Here is a 24,605-nt window from a genome sequence, read left to right on the forward strand (position 1 = left end):
CTTTTATAGGAATACATGGCCCAGCCAATGAAGAGACTATCTACAAAGCCAAATCCCCATTTTCTTATTTATGAGTTTCTAAACTATAGCTGGATAGCAACACACCTTATCAAGTCTCAACCTGCAGTATTTTAAGACCTTACCTAAAAACCTACAAAATATTCACATTCAATATTTTCATCTAAACGGCTCTATAAATGACAGCTTGCAACCACGTAAGTATTTGAAGCAGAAGTCAGCAAGCAGCTAACTACACAAACTTTTCAACAAAGGTATCTGAAGAGAAGCAAATTAAAGTTCCAATGGTTGCAACCTATGATTCACACCAGACCTCTTTATAAGCCACAATGAAGATCCAACAGGAATTAAAAGATCTTCCTGCCAAGTTCAAGAAACACCAATTGGCTGACACCTCTAATAGAGCAAATGTACGTATACTGTCAGTACTTCTCTTTGAAAGTGCTATGTTCTGCAACTTGACAACTTAAGAAATTAATTCATCTCCATCTTCAAATAATCATTTCTTGATACTGACAAATTTGCCAAATCTCTGCCCTATCTCTATTCAGTCATCTGTCCCAGGAGAAGGAAAGAACTTTTTTTTAAAGCAGACAGCTGACAGGTAAAAGAAAAAGACTGACTACCTGAAGCATTTTGGGTTTTATACCTGGATAAATTAAAGAGACTCAACCTAGTTCTCTTTATCAAGGCATCAGATAAAAACATATGCAGATTCAGTTAGCTCTGTCAAAAGCATCTACTACATATAATAAATCTATAGACTATGACTATGACAAGATTAGTGCCACTCAACACGCAAATCAGCATCCTTCCAAGACCATCCAGTCACTATGTACTACAGGTGACACTCAGTCATACTTTTACTCAATGCAGATACGGTAACTGTAAGAGAAATAACATAGAGTACAACGTAACATAGTGATACCACACAGCAAGTATGAAGATCTAGTTACTTCAACTTCAGAAGTCCAAAGCCATAAACATATTTATCCCACAACATATTTAAAACTAGTAAGCCCTGTAGAAGACTATGAGAAATACCTGTCACATTTGGCTGGATTTCCAGCTAAACACCCAAGCTTTTGTTATCAGACTGAAAGTATGCTACAGACCCAATTCAATCTAACTGAAGAAAGTATGCAATGGTTCACTTCAGTGTCCTCCTGCAACGTGCCACAGCTGTACCCTAAAAACTCCTAGGTAAAATGCATGCTAGCATGTTTGCAGCTAAGGAGCTTCTTGCTTACTTTAGAATCTTCTTCTGCCAGTGATTTAACAGTCTAGCAGTGACACGAACAGTCACAACACATTTCTGCCTAAGAATTAAGCAATTCCTGTAATGAAAAATGTTTTGCTGTAGTATCACTTTGGTTAGTAATTTTGCCACAGAACCTTTAGAGCATTTACTTAAGTACCTGTTATACTAATATCTATGATAAAAAAAATTTTACCATGTAGTACTTGAGTGATGGAACACTGTTTTAAAGCCTGAATACTCTTATGTATCCGTATCCAGCATAACCTAATTAGAAATTACTGCACAAATAAGGTGTACATTTGGGTAAACTGCAGCTAATCAAACCTGGAAAAAAGTAAGTGCACCTTTTCCACTATAACAATGTGCTTCAGGTTAAGTTTATGAACTCAGCTGCGTATTTAGAAACCAAGAATGCATACCAGCAGGGGAAAACGTAACACAATCATGAATAGTGTTAATACTCATGCTTTGATAAGCACAGCACACAATACAGTGCATCAGGTTTAGTTCACCAGCTGGAGTGGAAGATGCACAGAAACTATTGCACTTCTGCAGCACCTTATGCTGTTTGTACTTCCTGATGACCAGACACTACACAATCCCAAGAATTCTGTCATCTTTTGAGTCGTAGTGCAATAAGGTTATGGGCCTGTATTCACTACATATACAAAAAACAATCTAAACAGGAAAAAATATTTCCTCCTACTCATGAAATGCAAAGCAAACAACACTCACCCATCTATGTAAGGGACAAGAAACACACATCACTCAAATCAATAGCATTTCAGAATAAAAGAAGTTTCACCTTCACCAAAATTAGAACAACAGAAATTCCCCACAACCATTCCGCTCGTCTCTCTAGCTCTGTTTAGTCCATGTTTTGCCTGTTACCTCTCCCAATTACCATCCTTACCTCAAATTCCTCATGCCCTACATTGGGCACCAAAGACAACTGTGGTGGGTTGACCCTGGCTGGAGGCCTGGTGCCCACCAAAGCCTCTCTATCATTCCCCCTCCTCAGCTGGGCAGGGGAGAGAAAAATATTACAAAAGGCTTGTGGGTCAAGATAAGGACAGGGAGAGATCACTCAACAATTACCAACATAGGGAAAACAGACCCAACATGGCGGAAAAAAACAACTTATTACCAACCAAATCAGAGTAGGACAATGAGAAAATAAAAACTACATCTTGAAACACCTTTCCCTTACCCCTCCCTTCTTCCTGGGCTCAACTTTACTCCCAATTTCTCAACCTCCTCCCCCTCCAGCAGCACAGGGGGACAGGGAATGGAGGTTGCAGTCAGTTCATCACACATTCTCTCTGCCACTCCTTCATCCTCGGGGGGAGGACTCCTCACACTCTTCCCCTGCTCCAGCGTGGGGTCCCTCCCACCAGAGACAGTTCTCCACAAACTTCTCCAACATGAGTGAGTCCTTCCCATGGACTACAGTTCTTCACTAACTGCTCCAGCGTGGGTCGTTTCCACAGGGTTCAGTCCTTCAGGACAGACTGCTCCAGTGCAGGTCCCCCACAAGGTCACAAGTCCTGCCAGCAAACCTGCTCCAGCCTGGGCTCCTCTCTCTGTGGGTCCACAGATCCTGCCAGGAGCCTGCCCCAGCACAGGATTCCCATGGGATCACAGCCTCCTTTGGGCATCCACCTGCTCTGGCATAGGGTCCTCCATGGGCTGCACGTAGATATCTGCTCCACCATGAACCTCCCTGGGCTAAGCAGCACAGCCTGCCTCAACACTGTCTTCACCACAGACTGCAGGGGAATCTCTGCTCCAGTGCCTGGAGCACCTCCACCTCCTCCTCCTCCCCCCCCTTCTTCGCTGACCCCACTGTCTGCAGAGCTCTTGCTCTCACATATTTGCACTCCTCCCTCCTGCTGCAATTTGTTGCACAGGGGTTTCCCTCCACCCTTCTTAAATATGTGAGCACAGAGGCACTACCACTGTCGCTGATGGGCTCGGCCTTGGCGAGCAGCAGGTCTGTCTTGGAGCCAGCTGGCATTGGCAGTATCAGACTCAGGGGAAGCTTCTAGCTGCCTCTCACAGAAGCCACCCCTGTAGCCCCCCTGCTACCAAAACCTTGCCATGCAAACCCAATACAACATGCTGTGCCTAAATATCTTTAGGCAGACTTTTTACTCCAGTTACCCAGCTACAATCATTCACTGACTTCCTTCCAGGCTGCATAGTCATTCATAAAAGACAACTGTGTTGTTGGTTTGGTTTGGTTTTTAGGGAGGGGAGGAAGGGTAAGCAGGAAGATATTTGCTAATAAGCAGCAGTTTCTCACATTTATTAAAAAAAAATCTACTAGCAATTTGTATTTTACAGTCACTTTTCCTTTTCTTTAGAAGTTTACTTTCAACTGCTATGTAAAAGCCACATGAGTAACAAAAGCACAAAGGTCAATTTTTCTATTGTAGTCTCAAAACTAAAGCATGTTTTCTACTACTTGTTATAGTGTTTTTAAAAGTAGTTGTGGTAATATTCTTATATCGCATGTCCTTTAAGGAAAATTAGATACACATTAAAAAAGCATTCCCTTCCAAATTTCTTTAAGAATTATTTCAAGAGGCATCTTCAAAGAGAATGCATACAGTATTAGTCCTGAATGATTTTGTGGCCAGTATTTCAAATTGAAGGAAAAAAAAAAATGAAAGAGCAAGGCTTTTTTCTTCTAAAATTAAGTTTAGCTCACCTCTATTGTGTCTGTATTTATCAATGTGCATTCTAGTTTACAGATACAGGTGTAATAACCACACCAAAACTGATTCTAAGCACAAGCACAGAGATCCCATTCCCCTGGAGACAACCTGTTGAACCAGAGCTGTCAGAGCTCTGATCACAAACCTGTCCACACATTGAAAGCCAACAGTCCTAATTCCTCCTACAGTGCCTCATTCTGTTTAGGCAAAAGGTAAGTAACACTACCTACGGTTATTTTATACTACATAAATGCTGGAGGTGGTGTATTAAACTATGCATTCATCATACAACTCTTATGAGCAACTCCACAATAATAAACTTGTAGATGCATGTGATGAAATGTTTTTTTAGAAAGGGAACTTGGAGAACTACAACCATTTTTGTATTAAAGATTTTAAATAAAAAATAAAAAAACCTCAAGTGTTCAGACTGTGGATCATCTGTGAAGCAGATGCAGGAACAGCTCAGGTCTGGCAGGATTACTAGCAGGAACCTAATCACTATGAGAGCGCAATGTACCTGAACTGGCTTTGGGGGTGAACAGTATAGCTGCATTTCTACAGCCCTGAATCCTTAAGTACTATATGATCTAAACTGAACTTTGCAATGATGGCCTTCCAGTCTCTGCACTGAGTTCCAAGAAACACACATGCAAATGCAGAGACTCCAGTTATACTAGATTCAGATGAGATCCATATGAACACTATCTCAAATCTTACGTGGCTAGCTCCACAGGGAGTCACAGCCCCCTCAATACATTCCCCAGAACTAAAATCCAGGTGGCTTATTAGACAAGCTGCAGTGAAGTGCAAATGTGCTGACTCAGTTCTGGGCCAGCGCTGCATTCAACTTCATAAGCCAGCCCATCAAAAACAACACAGAAATGCCAAGTGGAAAAACACTGCCTTTACGACATTAATCCGTACCAAGCCCAAACTGATCCTTCCAGATGCAATGACAGGCTTATAATACAGATATTCCAGCGAAACAGATCAACAGCATATTAATTCACTTGCAATGCCGTAAGCAGTCTGAATTCACATGTACAAGCTGAGCTGGGCTTGAGGTAGTTAAACTTCCTGGAATTCGTAACACTGAAGTTCAGTACTGAGATACCCTGGCCTCTCTGAATCAAGTTGGATTCACAAGGACCAGCATCTACACATAGCTAATAAGCCTAACGAAGCCAACTGCACAAATGTTGAATGCCTCTGTAGTGCCCAGTGGCAGTACATGGATTATTCCAGCTCCTTCATGATAAGCACAAATAGTAGTAGCTCATAAACACATTGTCTAATCATAATATATAGTGGGGTATAATTAAATCATTCTTAAAATAAGATCATTAAGAAAGATGTTTGGCATATAACAGGATGATGGGAAAAAAAACTCTTTTTGAACAACAGTTGTGCTACAATTCCCAAACTTAGCTTTTCTATAGTCTCTCTCTTTGGATACCAGTACCATCAGCCCCTGGACAACATATATGTACCATCCAACTTCCAAAGTCATGACACAAAGTCCCTTTCGTACTACACCATATATATATACACATCCTCACAGGGATCCTAATATTACTTTTTTCCTGCACCAACATCTATCTGCCCTGCTTTTTGATTCAGAAGTTCAGGTACAGCTGAAGACATCAAAAGGGCCCACTATGCAGGGTAATAACAGCTGGTGCTGTCACAGGCAAAACTGGGAGCAGTTGCCACCATCTTGAAGAGAACCACATTCCAAGCTCACTATATAGGTCAGCTGAGATAAATTAGCTGATTTAGGGAAAACTAAGACCTTTCAAGTAAAGTTAAAAACTTAAAGAGTGATTGTAAAAAGTGCATACTCATATTACAACCTTCTATTTATTATGCACTACATATGCATGATTATAAGGCAAGTCAAATAATTACCAGACACCTCAATAAGTCCATTATCCAAACAGTTCAGGTTGACAAAAATTGCAGTTCCTCTCACACACACAAAGACATGACTCTGCTAGAGCCAAGACTCAATATGGCTTGTCAGGCATGGAACTGTGCTTTCCAACTAGTAGCGGACCATTCAAAACCCAAAGACACTGGCTACCACCTCACTATTCAAAACACAGAAATCAACCAGCCAGTAGGCTTCTGCAGCTGGAAAAAAAAAATACATATATATTATCAGCCACTGCTTTCACTGACAAGCAATATGTACCAGTTCAGCAGCAGCATGTGAAAGGGAATGAAGTAGACACCAGTGAGTAACAGTTAGTTCAAAGTATATGGGAAGCCAAGTGCTCTAAACTGCTGTTGAGCAAAGTTCTCTGGTGACCCACCTACTTGAGGTACCTGCTCCTGAGTTAGTCTATTTCTTTCAGTTGTTGCAACAAGACTAAGTTTAGCACAAGTAATTAACCCTAGTCTCTTACCAGAATAGATTTCTTTGCCCAGTAACTCCAGTAACTACAGCTTAAAACAAAACAAAAAACTTAAAGGAAAAAAAAAAAAACCACTCCCAAAACCACACAATACAGCTTCAGCAGGGAAAAGTACAGCTAGAGAGCAAGACTGAGGTCTTTTTAAAAATTAAAAACAAGTAAACAGAAGTATGTTCAATGTAATGTGGTTAATTTAATTCTGGTTTTGTTTCTAGACAAAAAGGCCAACAGAAAAATAAGCTTCAGTCTCCTACAGCGATGATAAGGCGGTTGCTTTTGCAAGTGTGTTAAAACTTCTGCATCTGAAACTGGTTACAATAAAGTTCCAGTTTTCGTACTTAAGTCAGAGCTTCAGTTTAGTTTCTTTATGTTAAGGGCTTTTCCAAGACACCATCTTTCTAACTCACTAAGTAGTTGTTCAAACTTCAACTGTTATCAATCTGTTCTATCTCACATGTAATTAGTTTCAGTTGAGAACCACATAAACCTACGTACGCTATGTTACAAATGGGAAAGATTTTTTTGATTTTTTTTTTTCCCAAAACAAGATTAGTAATCAACTTGCTGAACCATACCATAAACCAAACCTGTTAGGTGGAAACAAGAATAGAATACACCAGGCACTGAGTTAAGTTCATCACTATTCTTCTTAAGTTCCAACAGTGAAGAAAAAGCACTATGATGCCTATCAAAGCTATTCTTGTTGGTAAACTCAAAAAATTATCAGAATGCAGTGAGACATTGTTTATTTTAGAACTTAGTACAGTTCTCCTTCATTCCTTGTGTCAGGAGAAGCCAGGAATAACTATATCCTAAATCTTGATGAGAATTCCCTATTGTGCACCAGAAAAATCCTCCTCCTAGCCACCATCTCTTTTCTCCCCTCATATATTTGTAACTTTGTTGTCAACCTGTATATATATCAAACTCAAGAACATTAAAAATGCTATTCTTAAAACTTTACATTGCTGATGGTCTTCCCATGTAAAGAAACAGCTTTTCTTTAGAAAGGGCAGCGGTTTTGATACTCTGTTGACAAATATTTGGAGAGCACGCAGATCAATCCGTTCTTACTCCCACCAACAAGTTTTCTTTGGAAGAGGTTAACAAAGTCTAAGTTACTAGGGCATTATGAAAACATTAGTGGCAAGTGGAACAGGTTGCCCAGCAAAGTTGTGGATATCCCATGCCTGGAAGTGTTCAAGGACAGGTTGGATGGGGTTTTGAGCAACCTGTGGTCTAGTGGAAGGTCTCCCTGCCTATGAAAGTGGCATTGGAACCAGATGACCTTCCAGCTAAGGAAGGGATTACGGTCCCTTCCAACCCAAACCATTCTATGATTCTACAAAGTTGCAAAAAAGTAGAGGAACAAGATTCTTCAGTCCTGTGCCAAAAATTCACGCAACACTAAGTCACCCTACCATTTCCGCAGTACTTTATATTCGAAAAGGAAATAGGTACAGCAAACAGCTCACATAAACACTCTGACAGTCACTGACAGTAACTAAAAATTTGGTCTCAGGCTTTGTCTTTAGATACCAAAGTTAGAAACAGTTTACACATGCCCTAAGATGCTGCATCACCTCTCTTCCCATTTTTATATGAAATTTTTTTTCAGAGGCAAAGGAACAGCTTAGTCTTTCTAAATACTCTCACTTTATCTTTTGCTGGAAGACAAACTAAAAAGTGCCAAGTAGTGAGAAACGTGATTCTCTTTTTCTAAAGATACCTGATATCATGCAGCTTGATCTGGTAACACACAAGTTCGACCAAAACAAACCCTCATGTAATCAAGGGAAAAGAAGGGAGGGGGAAAAAAAGGTGTTGGGGGTTTGTTATTGCTCAGAAGGATTATCTGAATGCCCCGTATTTAACATAAAAAATTAAGAAGACAGAGGAAGAAAGTGTTTCTTCATTAGAAGTATCACATTCCAAGTAAGCATTAGATTCTGAAATTAAGAACACTACCTATTGGTTAAGTGTTCCTAGACTGAAGCTTTCAACTGGCAATCTAAAGTTGCTGTAAAAGAAAACTGGACACAGATCTTATTCCCCCCCTTACCTAACTAAAGTGTTAAACTGACAAAATTATACAAAAGCCACACCACAGTTAAGAAGAAATCAATCTCTGAAATAGTCAGGGCAAAAAACTAAAAAAAAAAAAAAAAAAAAAGAGAGAGAGAGAAATCTACTAAAAAAATCAAACACACACTCCCCACAGAAATTATCAGAATACTTAAGACACAGTTACGTATTTTCACTTAAAAAAAAAAAAAAGAGGGTCTCTCCAAATAGTATCTAGATGGAATTATGACAGAACACTAAGCTATTTTCTACCATTATTGGGATAGCTGAGTAAATATTATCCACACAAGCATTATAACTAGCATTACTTAATAAACAAAGCACATACCACTCTGGCTGCTCTTTCCTGAGATTCACACTTCCTGCAAAACCAAGGTCCAGTGGGTACTTGAACAATTCCATAGCAAGCTGTTTTGAACAAGACAAAATATTTCAGCAAACAGAAGCAGCACAACAGTACTACTGAGTGTTATAAAAAGAGCTTAGTATCAGTTGATCTCACGTCGTTTTAATAACTCAAGTTGACATCTATGCATTGCATATGAAATCCTATCACAATGGTACTAGAAATGAAGTACAAGCTTCCACTTAAAAATTTATGCAAAATTTGTTGAATAAAAAAATATTAGCTTAAAAGTAATATAACCACTCAAAAGCAGCAATATTTAATATGTGATCTGTTTTGCTATTTATTTACCAGCAAAATAGGTAAAACACTTCACAATAACAAACATCAATCATTCATAGTAAAATCTTTTTCAAGTGAAAACTAAAAGCAACTAACAAATCTGACTTTGTCATAAGATATTAACACACTTAGTTACTACCAAGTTCTCTTACTCTTTATAAGTCAAATAACTGGGTTTAAATAGGAAATCCATAATAAACTGAACAAAGATACAAAGTTTGCCTTTTTTTTCCCCCTGAAAATTCATATGGAGTGTAAATACAAATTAAACCGAGCATCAGCACTAGGATTAGTTGCAACTATAGCCACGCTAAAACATAAATCCTTAGGAAAGAGATTTTGAGACATGCAGACTTCTCTGCAAGACTGTCATCTATATTTTTATAGTATATAAAAAATCATGAGTTTGGTAAGAAATCCCACAGAAAAAAAGTTTAGTAATTTGGCAGTAATTTTCATGTTTGAAATGCACAGATCAGGAAACTAAGAACTGCTAAGGGAATGAAAATACAAGAACATAAGTGCTGTGAGTATATTCTAATATCTGTATGGGCTTAACAACTAATAACAAACAATCAAAAAGCCAAAAATTTTCCCCTGAAAGATATTCCTGAATCTGACATTGTATTTTTGATATCTCAATTGCCAACAATATGTCACTTAAACAAGAAGACTCGGCTTAAGTGTGTAACGAGAAAAAAAATATGATAAATTAATACTGAAGAGGAAAGCTGAGATTAAATTAGTATCTTCTAGTACACATACAAAAATATTGATTTCATGCTAGCCTGAAGGGGGGAAAAAAAACCCTACCAGTAATGCAATACTAGTATAAAAACCATCTGGCTAATATGTCTTTCCCACTACATTGGAAAGTCAATGAAATCATTTCCCATTATACACATAGATACATGTAGGCATATTAAGATTAGTTGTATGATTTTCAAACACATTATCCAAGTAGTGACAGACTCTAAGCCCATTCTACTGTACAATAAAGTTCTTTAACATGAGGAAAAACAACTTGTTTTCATTGTGTCTGTATCAACCACTGATGAGGGGGATCTTCAGTTCCTCTTCAGAAATCGAGAGGGAGACTTTACATGTGCAATCACGCTTTAGATTAGCAAGAGACAGTGCAGAGTAAGAAACTAATCACAGAATGCAATGCAGACAGGGCTGGCAATCAGATCCAAAGGCAACACGAGTTGGGCACTGAGCAAAGCTGAAGTACTTTTATATCTGCAAATATAACAGAGTACATCTGCAGCCTAACAGTCCAGCACAGGTTTGTGCTCTGATGCACTGTTACATTGTTTATTGAGTTCCAGGACTTCCTTTGGTTTATACTTTCACTACTGTGCAAAGCTTCTTTAAACAGATGAAGAGATTTTGTCCTCCACAACTTACCAAACACTTGTAAAGAAGTTTCCTCTGAACTAGACATAAATTATAATAACAAAAAATGCAGTTAATGAAGCCTTATGGGTAACACTGCTGCCTGAACTTCAAATAAGGACTACTGGCTTTAACCATGAGGACTACACTACTTTTACTACAGAAAGACTACAAAAAGAGTGGACATGCTCCCTCTACCACCTTCATTCACATGATGCATCAAATGCAAAATGTAAAACATCAATGGTACAGTAAATCAAAACATACAGTTCTTCTTTTCTTAGACTTCTACAACAGCATCTGGATTCAGACGAAGCACTACTTTGCACACTTCCTGCAAGATTCAAATTCAGATTTGGCCTTGACCTTAAAGAAAGTTCAATATTCTTGTACCAAATTTACTGAAGTGTGTCTCTGTATTAGGTATACTTCCTAAAACAGACCTTTGTCATTCCCACTATTTCAGCTCCAACTGCTGATATCATCAAATTCTTCCACTGAAAATATTAGCAAGGCTCTAGATGTAAAGGAAGATGCTCAAGATAATACAAAAGTAACAGGTGGTTCAGGTATGACTTCTAAGAGTACTCCTGTTTTAGTGTTCTTCTTCATGATTCTAAGATTCCACAAATGCAGAGTTACCTTACCGGTTAACATTACTCAGCTCTTAACAGAAAACTGATTCAAAACAAGGCTAATTTCACAGATCCTGTCAGCCTCCCTCCACATTCAATCCAACGTTAACAAGAATAACTGAATTTTTCTGCAGATCTCATTAAATTGCTACTATTTCTCCTTATTTCTTGTCATCTTACAAAAGCACATATACCTGAAACAAACTAAGTTACTATATCATCTTCCACGCAATTTAAGACCAAGTGTGAGGCACACCTTAGTAGTATTTTCATATGCAGCAGGCATTCGGACTAATGAACTGGATTTAGGATTTCCTGTCTCCTCTAATTTGCTCACCATCTAGAAGGAGCCAGCCACAGAGTTCACAGAACTGTCTGGGGAGTTGATACTGACAAACTACCATCTTATTCTTTATTTCTGCTACCAGAAAGCAAAAGTCGTAACTTCCTTTCTTACAATGTAAGCAGCAGAATCCAGTCTCTTCCTCTGCTCTCACAAGAAGGGTCAACCCACTGACAGAAACAAAACAATCACACATAGAGGGAACATGCCAGCTCCTGAGCTGAGCTGGACACCAACCAACCAGCCTCCACTAATCCAAACAAATCCAGCATCAGCCATTCCGACAAGTACCCTCCCCCTGCAGAGCCACAACAGGAAGTCTCTTCATCTACCAGGAAACATCAGCCAAATGACATTCAAGGAAAGGCAGGCAAAAGAAGAAATCACATGACAGCCAAGTCTTTCCTATACACCACTCTCTTCCAGTCCTAAACCCTTCCCACCTACTGGCTGCCCCTTAATTTTTTCTAACTTGGGAAAGGCAGGGATAACCGGGATCAAGTACAGGAAGAACAAAATAAAGTAACAATTGCCAAAACAGAGATTAGTAAGAAGTTCTGCAAAGAAGGAAAGGAGTTTTAGGTAGTCTTTGGATTGCTGCAGCTGAGGTTGTTAACAGAGTGCAAAGGCAGACTGGAAGCATAGACACAGAAAAGGCACAAGACGAAGAGCCCTGCAAGGGGGGTTCTTCCTTTCTTGCAGCCCTAATATAGAAAATCATAACATAGGAAGTCTCACATAAGGAAAAAGAGAGACAGACCGGAGGTATAGAGGATGACAGGGCAGGTCGGACCCGAAAGGGCACAACCCTGCAAACAGGGAAATGGGTTTCATGGGTGACAAGAAGGAGCTGGGAAGGGGGAGGGAGGAAAGGGGAAGAGAACAGCCAATGGGGTGGGGGGAGCAGGCCCAAGGGAAGAGGGCAGGGCACATCAAGAAGGAAGTAGCAAGGCTTCAGGCCAGAGCGAGTGAGCTGGCACCGGCCTGCCTACTCACCTTGATGCACTGCGACATTGCAGCCGTGCCCGTCGCAGTAGACAAGCGGGTTCTCGGCCCAGCCCCTCTCGTCGGAGCACACGCAGCAGCCGCCGATCATCTCCTTCATGCTATTGGAGAACTCGCCCTCCAGTGACACAGGCAGCAGCAACGGCTCGCTAGAGACCATCTACGGGTTAAAAACACCGTCGTCAACAACACACACGCACACACACGCTTCACCCTCTGCCTGCCCCCTCCCCCGGCGGTGTCTCCCCTCAGTCACTCAGCCGCCGCCGCCGCCACCGCCGCCACGGCAATGATTTAGGGCCCATGACCGCCGGCTGAGAGCCTCTTCTCGCCCCCGCCCGACCAACCGGCCAGGCTGTATCAGTCACGCAAGCAGGCAGGGGCAGCCCAGCGGCGGCACGCTGAGGAGGACACCACACGGCAGGCGGACAGGCACGAGCGCGGGGCCGGCGCGCAGGCGCACTGCGCGCGCCCGCGGGGAAGGCCTGGGCCTGGGCCTCCTCGCGATGGTTCGCGAGCCGCCCGTGGAACGTGAGCCGCGGCTGAGCGCGCGCACCCCCTCAACGGCTCCAACCGCCGCGCCGAGAGAGCGTGCGCGAGCCAGCGGCGCCCCGCCAGGCCCGCGCGCCCGCCCCTCGCCTCGCCTCCGCGCGGCCCGGAAGAGCCGGCGCGCCCGGACACCTGATGGCCCGGCCCGGCCCGGCCCCGCGCCCGCCGCCCGGCCTGCGAGCCGCGCCGCCCCCGCCTGCGCACCCACCTCGGCGTGCTGCCACTCTCCGTCCCCCGGGCGAGCCATCGCGCCCCGTCGGCCGGCCTAACCCAGACGCGCTCCGGGCCGGGCCGCCGGCCGGGCCGCTCGGCGCGCCGCCGGCCAGCCCGTGCGAAGCCGCCTCCCTGCCCAGCCCGGGCGAGCGTTAGACGGGCTTATTGCTGCCCCCCTCCCCTCCGAGCGTGGGGGGGCGGGGAGGTGGCAGACATGCGCCCCGCTCCCACCCGCGATGTCACTCTGCTCATGCCCCCTTCAGGAAGGCTGGAGGACTCGCCCCATTCCCGCCCTCTTCCCACCCCGCAGAAATCATTTTTACTATCGTGTTTATTTTCCCCCAGATATGACTGCAGGACTAATGCATTCCCGCTCCCAACTTTTATTATCCTGTTTATATCCCCTCCGTTTGCCTGCAGGACTAATGCGTTCTCACTATTATGCCACTTCCCTGCCTTCACCACAACATTCACTATTTTGTTTATTTTCCCTTTGATAGGGCTGCAAAACTAATGCATTATTAATCCCGCTTTTTCTTCTCCCCCAAAACTTGTGGCGTGGCGGCCGCGGCGCTGCCCCAGCGCCGGAGCAATGCTGGATGGAAGACAGGACGGAGACAGCCGGGAGGCCGCAGGCACACAAAAACAAACATGCTTTTAACACAGCTGTTCTCTACTTTTGCTTAGAGGTGGATATGCCTTTCTAGAAGTTGAGCGTTTCGGTTTGTTGTTTTTTAGTGGCTTGGGTTTTTGGTTTTTTTAGTAAAACAATTCTGTTGTCTTTTTTAATTAAATGGGGGGAGGGGAAGGGGGGGGAGAGCTGAGGTCGTCAGCAGAGAGGAAAATCTCAGGCTATTCAATTCTCCATTGTGAGCAGGTATGCCTGTAGCAGAAGGAACTAATTGTGGTGATTGTTAGGAGCACAGAGAAATTAAATGCAGCCTTGCAAAATTCTGCTCCACTCACTTGCCCCAGGGCCAGCATTAATTTATTTATTTGTTTATTTATTTATTTCATGTTGGGCAAGGAAAAGATCATTGATTTATCTTCATTATCATGCTAAAAGGCAGAGAAGCAGAATTTCTGCATGGACTCTATTTTTCATGATGATTTTGCAAGGCCAGCTTAGTTGATATGGTATCTGTACAAATCACTACTGAATTATGTGCATTCCTGGACACATTGCTACCTAGACCTATATATATGCAGGTTATATTTTATACGTTGTTAACTAATAAAACATCTGCACTTGTGTACACGAGTATGACAAACTGCTACATGGAAGGGAGAAGTGGGATGTGCACAACCCTTTACCCCCTACAGCCATCTCAGGCTGCAGTCTGTATGCAAGATACCTTAGGGCAAGCTCTTTCCTCTCCTTGAAAGTTTTAAGTGAAATTATTTAGGCAGAGGAAGAATGGCGGCCAGGAGAAAAAGGACTCATGAAGGTAGATTCCTAGATGAAGGGCCCAGCCAAACAGGCAATTAATGCAGCCATTTGAGACACATTCTAAACATTTCTCTGTAAATGTATCTGCTAATATCCTTGAGAGTTCAGTAATTTTTAAGGCACATGTAAAAAACGGAGGCGAGGGACTGGAATGTAGTATGTTTCCATTAGTGTAAAATCATTCAGAGATTGCTCTCAAAAAAACCCCAGCCCACACCCCAATGTCCTATCTCAACACTGAAGAATACAAATTTGAACATAAAACTATTTACATTATAAAACATACTTACAAGACTTTTTATTACTTTTAAAGCTTGTAAAAATACCCTGAAAATTGCAGGTGCAGGCAATTACTTTGTACGGAAATAAAGCCATTAGTATATCCTGGTGTTTAAAAAAAATAAACACAAATTATTTGAAGCTGATAGATACAGTGTCCCAGCCCGTCTTCATTCTTGTCAAGGAAATGACATCTAATTTAAAAAGCATTCTCAATGATTCTGTTAACCCTGACAAAAAAAAAAAAAATCCCAAAACCATGATACAGCAGCAAATCTGTCCTTTATTTACCTGACAGGTATATTAAAATAAATATCCTTTTAAAATGAAAATATATTTAATATATTTTAATTTGTTGGGTGAATTTATACGTCTAAACTTCTAACAAACAATTGTAAATTTTTCTCACAGACTTTTTTTTTTTTTTTAATTCATTGAGGTCTTCCTGAAATTTCTTCTTTGAATAGCAACTAGTACAATTCCCGGGTCTGGGGTTTTTGTTGGTGATTTTTTTTTTTTCATGTTAGCTATTTTAAGGCTCAATTTTTAGTTTTATAAAGAAGCATCATCAGAGAAAAAATTAATCACTTTGCAACAACTTGATTAAAGCTGCACCATGGCAACAAGAGTATATTCATGAAAAACCTACTGTATAGTTTTCAAATAAAAATATTTTAGTCTGACACCATGTAACAACACACCAGCTCAGTATTGAACCACTGAAATTTTGCTTTGGTCAAAATTAAGTCAAGCTTAATACATTCAATTATTTAATGAAACATTTGTTGTCATTTTATGGATTTCTGTTTAATTCTTTCTATAGAAGGAATGTACATGAACTGAAAGAAACTCCATGACTACCACCTTATGGTATTGTGTAATATTTGATGGAAAAATTTAGATAACCTCTTGATAGTTCTGTAAAACAATTATTTAGAGAAGACCTTTGAAATGCAAAATAGGGAAAGAAATGCATTACCACTAAATAAATACTGCAAACACTAAGCTTATAAAGCTATGGAATCAGAACATAAAATCTTGTAGCATGTATGTTCCTATGATTGTAGTATTTAATAAGCACTGACATGACACAGAAGGCCAATTTTCTTTTTTAAAAAAGAATCCTGTCCTTCTTATAGTGATATATAAGAGATTAAAATAATTAGAGGAATATAATTCAATGAGTAAGAATGAATAATTTCATTGCTAATCTAAATGCAAGGAGAAAATCCAATTCTCTTAAAAGGAGCCTACAAAACCTAGGAGCTAAACAAGTTAGATTATAAGACATGTACAAGAAGATTATATGTTTTCATATTTTTTTGGATTTTAGAAACTTTTTCACATAGAAGGAATGTGTAAGTGAAAGAAAATTACATTCTACAAATGCAAATTGTTTTTAAAACTTTAAGGAACTCTCCAGAAAATGTTAACATATATTAGTGCATGGCACTTCAGCTTCATTAACAAAAATAATGAGGTATTCACCTTAAATTTTTACTATAAACTAATCAGTTCAATCAGTAATGCTAAGATTTTGGAATGCTTGCTTTAAATGTCACTTTTTTTTTTTCTCTACAATGTGCAAAATCATAGTGTAAGTTTAGTGAATAAAACAAAGCATTAAGAAAAAGTGTTTCATTTACAAAACCACATTACCAGTTGGATATCATCATCAGAAAAGTCTTCCAGGAATAACAGAAAAAGCATAGACTTTATATAAAATGCATGCTATATTAGACAACATAAACTGGTATCGGGACTTGGAGCTGTAGGGTGGGGAAACTCCTCCTTTCTAGAAAGCAAATTTCTCATAAGCAATTTTTATTCCATTTTCAGATTGGGTCTTTGTTGAGAAAGCTTTGATCTTTACCTATGAGAAAAAGGATACACGCTGCAGCTAAACAGATGCAACTGAAAACAGGAAAATTACAACTTAGTGATACTCAATAGGTAGAACAATACATCTCCCTATTATCCATTTAAAATACTTAAATGCTTGTCTGCCTTTTGTTTATGTGGGTTTAAATCATTAACAGTCTTCAGTGAAATACGTTCTAATAGTGGGTATTTGCTTCATTCCTAGGAAGGCAGCAGCAAAATGGTCACTTTACACAAAATAAAATGCGACTCTTTTGTGTTGACCTTTGCACACAGTGTGTTTTAAATGGCAGTCTGCCTTAGATCCAACAAATTATTTCTATCCATGTTCAATTATGAAGGATATAGCATGTCTACAGAACCCATATTAAAAATGATAATGTATCTTTATGTGTTTACTCTTAAATTATACTGAGAAAGAGTAAAGTTCTCTTTTTCCTCCTATTCTTTAGTATACTACTCAAATCTGTATTTAACACCTATCCAAATGCAATGTACTGAATAATTTAAAGTTCCAACATTTAACATGTAGTCACTTCTTGATCAGGAGTTTGCATGCTATATATTTACATGTTATGCAAGTACAGGTAGCAGCACCAAAGGTCGTGTCAGTGCATCTCCTGGACACCACGCCTCTTCATATGTTGTGCTATTTTCTTTTGTGCAAATGTAATTACAAATTTTGTAATTCTTTAGACTGCAAAGAGAGGGGGATGTAATTCCACCAACCATTGTATTTATATTCTTGCTTTTAATTGTATTATCACCTTTGGAGACTTCGGTAAATTCTACTTAACTAGCAGCAATGGATAAAATTGGTGGTTTTCAAGTACTGCTTCTGTTACTAATGTTGGCTTTTAAATGTTAATTTCAGACTGAGGTTTACAGTAAACATAAAAAAAGGGATTTTCTTTGAATGGACAAGCTTAAACCAAAATTCTAAATAAAGGAATCCTAGCACAGGGTGTTTTTAAGCACAGTGATTAATTCCTTTTAAAGATTTAACATTCCCTAAGTGATAGAAGTTACAGATTTAAGTGTGACAATTTATAATTCTCTATAATAAAAAGGCATTTAAACGTTAACCACATTTTTATATGAGTCAAGTCAAGGTAATGATAATTACAGTATGATACAAAAGAACCTGAAATAAACTTCAAGTAAACCATATTGAATATTAATGCTGTATTAAGCCCTGAAAAGCTGGGTTAGTAAACTCTGGAATTTAGATTATATGCAACTTAAAAAGTAACACAGGGCTTTTCTTCAAAGAAGAATACTTAATTTCAAAGTTTGGATTTTTATGAGGTATGTATTATTTCATTGGATTTTTATTAAATACATTTCTATAGCATCACTCCAAAACCAAGCCTCAGACTACTTTTCCTCTATAGGCATATCTCAACGTAGGATTTGCTAAATTAACATTCCATATAAATTAATAGCTTTTTTTTCATGTTTGTTACGTTATGATCAGCAGTGTGCTACTGCGTTGTATCACAGGTCACATTTATTTGATTCCAATTTAGGAACAGTATCTGTACTACATACTAAACACGAGAAACTACATGCTGAATTTCCCATCAAATATGTTAAATACAGACTATTTTAGATGGATTTGTGTAAACAAAACACATATATCTAATATAGGCGTGGGAAAAGAAAAGCTGGTTTGTTATATGCTAAAGCAAATTGGAGTAAATCAACCGCATCCGTGGGCTGTATAAGCAATACTACTCTGCTTTTCCCAGTACCATTTGGACAAAACAATGTTACTTTTTTATTTAAAGTGTTTTCTTCTCAACAAGGGGCCACCACTTCCCAATCTCAAAAACACGCCCCAGAATATGTTAATTAATTGTATTGTGTCTCTGAAAGAAAGAGGTTGCCAAATGCAATAAAAAAAAAAAAAGTCTTTCGATCAGTGAGCTCCGTTCCCACTGCTAGTTACCATCTAATTTCAATTCCACATATATATACATAGATACATTTCCTCTACGTACGACTTGGACCATTAAAAACTGTCTGAGAGCGAAAGTCTAACTTGACCACATAGGGTGTATCTGGGAAGCTTAACATTCCTGGCGAATTAAGCGCGCAAGCCTCGGATCACTTTTTGTCAATCTTACTATGGTACTTCAGAGTCGGGAATGTGGGTAATTTTTATATCATGGTACTTCCCAATTAAAAGTAACAACAATGCTCCTTTGTGAAAAAACTTAATATATTAAATATGTCAACACATTCCACACAAATACAAAATAAAGAGCAATGAAGAATGGCAACAAACGTTCTCTCCCTATTTTTTTAAATCTTTCCTTTCAATAAGATAGTTTTCAAATAGCGATCTATTGTTTTAGTAAATACAAGGGCATTAAACGTCCTTTTGAATGAGCTTTCTAAATTTGTAGTTACCTTTTGAAAATTGCCAGGCAGCAATCAAGTAAATGCATCTCCGGAATACTCAAGGAGAAGTAAACCAAGCCAGAACAAAACAAACAAACAAAAAAAAAATTTCTTTCCTCGATCTTAAAGTTAATGCCTTTGGATATTACCAGGGTGGTGTTTTCCTATTAAATATTACTTGCATTTTCAGCTTTCAAGGAACACGGATGCTTTTTACCATCTAAACTGAATTGAGCTTTTATTTGGAGGAGTCCCGCAAAAGCCTGCAAGTTTACAAAGAGTGAAAGACAAGTCCCAAACTGTATTCTCTTAAACAATGACTGCAAGCATGCAACTTCCCAAGTGTGGGGGGCTGGGGGGAAGAAAGTAACTTCAAAATTATTTTCAGCTAGATTATATCCATAAATATCATCCTTTAACTTTTCTTACTTGCTGCTCATGATCTATGCAAAACGTTAATTTCTTGGCAATATATTTAATAAAAAAAGTAAAAATCTAGACATCACTTCTAACCTTTGAAAATAAAATCTCACACACTCTCAGATAACTTGCTTAAAATAATCACAGTTCTCCTAGAAAGGATTTTCTTAAAATAACTAGTTCTCTAGAAATTCCTTCCTCATCACAAATAAGAGCCCCTACCCATTTTGATTTAATATTCCAGAAACAACGTGCAAAGACATATTTTTTCCCCTTAGAAGATCAAGGGCACTTGTTGGAAATTTTCTTGAACACCAAGTTAATCAATTTGTCCTCTATGTAAATACATGAGAAATTTCAGGTCTGAAATGGCGTACCAAAGCAATTTAATTTCTAAGGGGGGGGGGGGGGGGGGGGGGAGATACAACAAACACTTTTCCTACAAAACAAAGCCTTAAAAATCTCAAACCAACAACATAAAACAATCACTTGGGGGAGGGGGGGGGGGACGGGAACGCAGACATCATGGTGTCTTCATGGAAGATTAATCTTCCTTTTTATAAGCAGACCAGCAAGACGAGTTCCTTCCAAAATTCTCTTTGCCTACATTTATTATTCCAAATCCAGCGGTTCGGAGCAGTTTCTCCCGCTTGCTTTAAGAAGTCCTGTTCTAAAATCCACCCACAAACAGATGTTACTTTATGTACAAATCCACTGCGGTAGCGGCTTGGGTTTTGGGGGTTTTTTTACCTTTCAAGTAACACGTGAGCTACAGCCTCACAGGAGCCCCCTCAGTGGATGGCACTTCTAAAGGCTCCTCTCTACTTATTTACGGGTTTTCTTGCCGGCCCCCCCGAGCTGCAGCGCGCGAGCACGCCAGCTCGCGGGGGGCCCCGCGGCGGCGGCGGGGGGAGCGGGGCCGCCCGGCGGGAGCTTTTCGCTCCTTCCCTCGCTGCGGCCGAGCAAGCCCCGCCGGCGGAAAGCGGCGCGAAAAGAGGCGGCCAGGGAACAATGGGGAGCGCCGGAGCAGGAGCAGAGGGAGCCCCGGCGGCGCTTCCTGCGGCCCCACCGCCGCCCGGCCCCGCCGCCCGGCCCCGCTCCCGCCGCTTCCTGCGGCCTCGCACGCCGCTCTGCCGGGGAGCGCGGGCCGCCGCCGGCGGGCTCCCACCCCGCTCGCTGCCTAACCGGCACGGCCCCTCTCCATGCTACCTACGGCAACCTGCCCGGAGCCCGCCCCGCTGACGGGAGACCCTCGCTCACCCTTGAAATCCCCCAGGCAAGCCTGCCAGTTCAGCGCCGCGCTGCGAGGGCACCCACGGGTTTACTCTCTCAGCCGCTCACCCCCACACTCTCCCGCCCCCGGCGCAAAGCGTGCTGGAGGGCGAGTGGGGCTGCCCGGCTGGCCCGCCGCCAGCCCCGCTCCCGAGCCTATCCCGGGGTCGGCGGTGCGGGCAGGCCGGCCTATGGGAGCCCTCACCCCTCCGCCGGCTGCCCCCGACCTCCTGCCACCGGCCCCACGCCCGCCGGCCCCTCGCATGCCATGAGCACTACCAGCAGGAGAGGAGGCAGCACTACAGACGCGCCCGACCCGGGCGCTGCAGTGCTTGCCTCTTCCCTTCAGGGGACGGTGCTGCACACAAAAGACGGCTCAGCATTGTTCTCCTCCCTGACCCCCAAATCCCCTTTTCCCCGCCGCAGAAGCCGCCGGGAGAGGTGGAACGGGAAGGACCGGGAAGGACGAGGAAGACGGGGAGAAACCAACTGCCCGCAGCGCCGGCCGCTTCGCTGGCTCCCTCGCCTCTTTGCCTTTCCCTAAACTCTCCCCGCGGTGTGCCTGCAGCCTGCCGTCAAAGGCTACCTGCCCACGGCAGCCCGCCGGAGCCGTCCCGGAGCTGCGTGTGAGCCCTTCTGCCCCACCGGCCCGAGCTCCTCGGACCTGCTGCGAGCCTTGCCCAGCACACCCGCGGCCTGCAGTCTAACAAAGTCCCAGCGCCAGACACCGTGCTCCTGCCTTCCTTCACTCCCTCGTCCCCTATGCGCTATTATTGGGTCTTTCACATATCACTGCGCCCAAAAATCCCGCTAAAGCTGCAAAGGCACCCCTCAACATTTCACCAGCAGAGAACCTCCTCGAGTCTCCACCACGGGATCACCCGCTTCACACACCCACAGGGAGGCGAAAAAACCCCAACAGTACCAAAGCAAGGTATTATTTGAAGGTTTCACCCTCAAATTCATGCAAAGCATACTGATTTTTAATCTTGATGGGCATGGTTTGGAGACCAAGTGATATTTACAACCACAGTGCTGCCCACTTTACTGTCTGCAAGCCGAAGTCCAGCAGAATGGCATGTTTCTGGCCACCACGTTAAAAACACTGTATAGCAGAAAACAAGACACAGGGATCCAGCGGAAAACTCAAAGCATGTGAGGGAGAGAGCGGGAGCTACCACACAACGTTGAGGAAAAAACATGGCTTGATTTAAATAATTGCATAATATTAGGATTTAACTTATAAATGTTTACATTTGTGCGATTTGATTAATGTCACATTTGATTTCCTTAAAGCTACTGACAAGGTGCTTTAAAACAGGAGATTAACGTCTACCAGTAATATTCAACAGGCAAATCCCTCCTCCCGATGCCGCCCTGCCCCCCCGACCCAGGCAGGTAGGGCCCTCCTGCACCTCAGCCGGTGCGGCCTGCCCCCTCCCCGGAGCCCTGGCGAGCGCTCCCCGCCCGCCCTCAGCCACGGGGCCCCACAGGGGCCCGTCCCTCCGCCGCGCCGCCCCCCCCCCCCCCGCTCGTGGCGGTCACCGAGGGGATTCCCCCGCGGGCTCTCCCCCCTGGCACCCGGCCACCCTGCGCGGGGCCGAGCCCGCGCCTCAGTGCGCCTCGCCAGCTCTGCCGGCCCGCCTGACGCCCCGCGGCCCGTTCAAGCGCGGCCGAGCGCGCCTCAGTCTCTCCCCCGCCCCCACTCGGCCGTTACCGCCGCCGCCACAGGAACACCCCGGCTCCCGCCCCCGGGTTTTCCCGGGCAGGGGGGGGGGAGGGGGGGGAGGGAAGGAGGGGAGGGGGGGGGGGGTCGCCAGCAGGAGGCACGAGCGCGGCCGGCGCAGGGAATTGTGGGTAGGAAAGTGGTCGGGCGGCAAAGGAAGCGGCGCGCGGGGGGAGGGGTGAAAGGTCAGCGGCCGAGAGCCCCCGCGCTCGCGCCAATGGCGGGCGGCGCCTCGGCGGGCGGGAGGGTCCCGCCGCTGCATACGGCCCGGCCGCCCCGCGCCTCCGCTCGCTTCCCCCGCGGCAAGCCGGGCTGCCGGCCTCCCTCGCCGTAAACACGGGGCGCGTGTGTCCCGGGCGCTCCCGGGGAACGGGATGAGGCCCGGACCTGCCCGCTGTCCTTTGTAACGGTTCGCGGCGAGGCCGCGCGCCCGCCGCCCCGAGTGCCAGCGGTGTGTGTTTGCACACAACCCCACCCCCACCCGGTCTTTGCTCTTTGATGCAATTTATTTGATTTGCAAATAATCGCTGATTTTTTTTCTCCCCCCCCCCCCGCCCCGCCTCCTAACCTCCGCTTTCTCTCGCGCCACCCCGCCGGTTACCAGGGAGATCAGTCCTGCCCGGCGGCGCGAGCCGCGGGCCGCCCCGCGCGCAGCGGTCCCGGCTGGGGGGCGGCGGGGGCGTCCGGGCCAGCCCCGGTCCCGATCCCGCTCCCACCGGCCGCGGCTCGCCGTCACGGGGACTCTCCGGTGAGTGCAGAGCCATGAAACCGGCGACTTCTGCCCGCTGAGGGCACCGCTGCTGCGGCGACGAACGGGGGGTCCAAACCGCTCCGCAACTTCCTCGCCGTCCCCTGCACCCCCGCCGCCCTACAGCCTCCAAAGGTGAAGTTTAACTGAGCCCCCCCACCCCCGCCAGCTCTCCGCAACGAGACTCCGACGGAGGAGGAAAATGTGAAATGTTCGCACGGAGAAGTGGTTCCCTTTGTTCTTTCATTGTTTCTACCCGAACTGGCGGCTGCAAGGACAAACACTTACCTTCTCTCCTCTTGGCTCCAAAACACACACGTTCCATCAGCTTTAAAATGCACGGTCCACTTTGGAAGCGACTACAAATGTCGGGAGAGTTTGTATTCCATTCTTTTTCCCTCTCTGCTCTTTTTAGCGTAAGATTAAGTTGCCGAGCACGTTGTTGCAAGCTGTAGCCCCCCGCCTTAGTGAATGGTCACGTTTAGGACCCTCCAAGTCCATCCTAAGTCTGCCAGTAGAATTGAGGGTATTGGAGGTCTAAACTTTCAAAAGGAAAAGGGCCTGCGTCTATCTAGCAGACCTGAAAATGCATTCAGTACCTCACTTCCACAAAATGGATATAAACATTTCACCCCAGACAACTCAATGAAATACACATTTTAAAGCTTGTATGTAGAAAAGCTGTTCCCTCAGCTGAGATAAGCCAAAAGCAAACTGGCGTGAAGAAAATCTATCTCAGTGTATTCCACAATGGGAATCGTTGCTGTCTGGAGTTTAAAACAAATAAATAATGAGCATCATATAGAAATATTAAACGTAAAGTTTAAAGGGAAACGACCTCCAAGAGGAACATGCTACCCAGGGTGAAATGGACAATCATAGCTTTTCAAAGTGTCCCTTTCTTGCAAAAATTACTGCTTTTCATTTCCCCCCCCCGCCCCTGTGTGACCAAGGCAAGGGAGAACGTATTTTCTGCCGCCTTTGTAGTCCAGCCGGTGTTTCATACCCAGCCACACAGGCCATTCCCCCCCAAACCTTGCTTTAATCTGATTATGATGAGATTTGTTGATACAATGAATATTTGAAAT

General features: G+C 43.4%; 1 protein-coding gene across 5 annotated transcripts in view; it reads right to left on the reverse strand.

The window, feature by feature from the left end:
• Positions 1-21,251, reverse strand: part of MLLT10 (MLLT10 histone lysine methyltransferase DOT1L cofactor) — a 136,902-nt gene extending 115,651 nt beyond the window's left edge. For 2 of the 5 annotated variants that reach the window (XM_037384885.1, XM_037384881.1), the window contains exons 1-3: positions 13,331-13,455; positions 12,565-12,733; positions 8,833-8,912 (exon numbers count right to left, since the gene is read on the reverse strand). In XM_037384885.1, the coding sequence (XP_037240782.1) occupies positions 8,833-8,912; positions 12,565-12,733; positions 13,331-13,369 (288 nt within the window). In that variant the 5' untranslated portion in view covers positions 13,370-13,455. Of the gene's footprint in view, positions 1-8,832; positions 8,913-12,564; positions 12,734-12,920; positions 13,075-13,330; positions 13,456-21,031 lie in introns of those variants that run through there. The other 3 variants (XM_037384883.1, XM_037384882.1, XM_037384884.1) reach the window with 3 other exon arrangements.
• Between the last annotated feature and the right edge of the window lie 3,354 nt (positions 21,252-24,605).

The sequence above is a fragment of the Falco rusticolus genome, chromosome 4 (genome assembly GCF_015220075.1).
Source record: "Falco rusticolus isolate bFalRus1 chromosome 4, bFalRus1.pri, whole genome shotgun sequence".
NCBI lineage: Eukaryota > Metazoa > Chordata > Aves > Falconiformes > Falconidae > Falco > Falco rusticolus.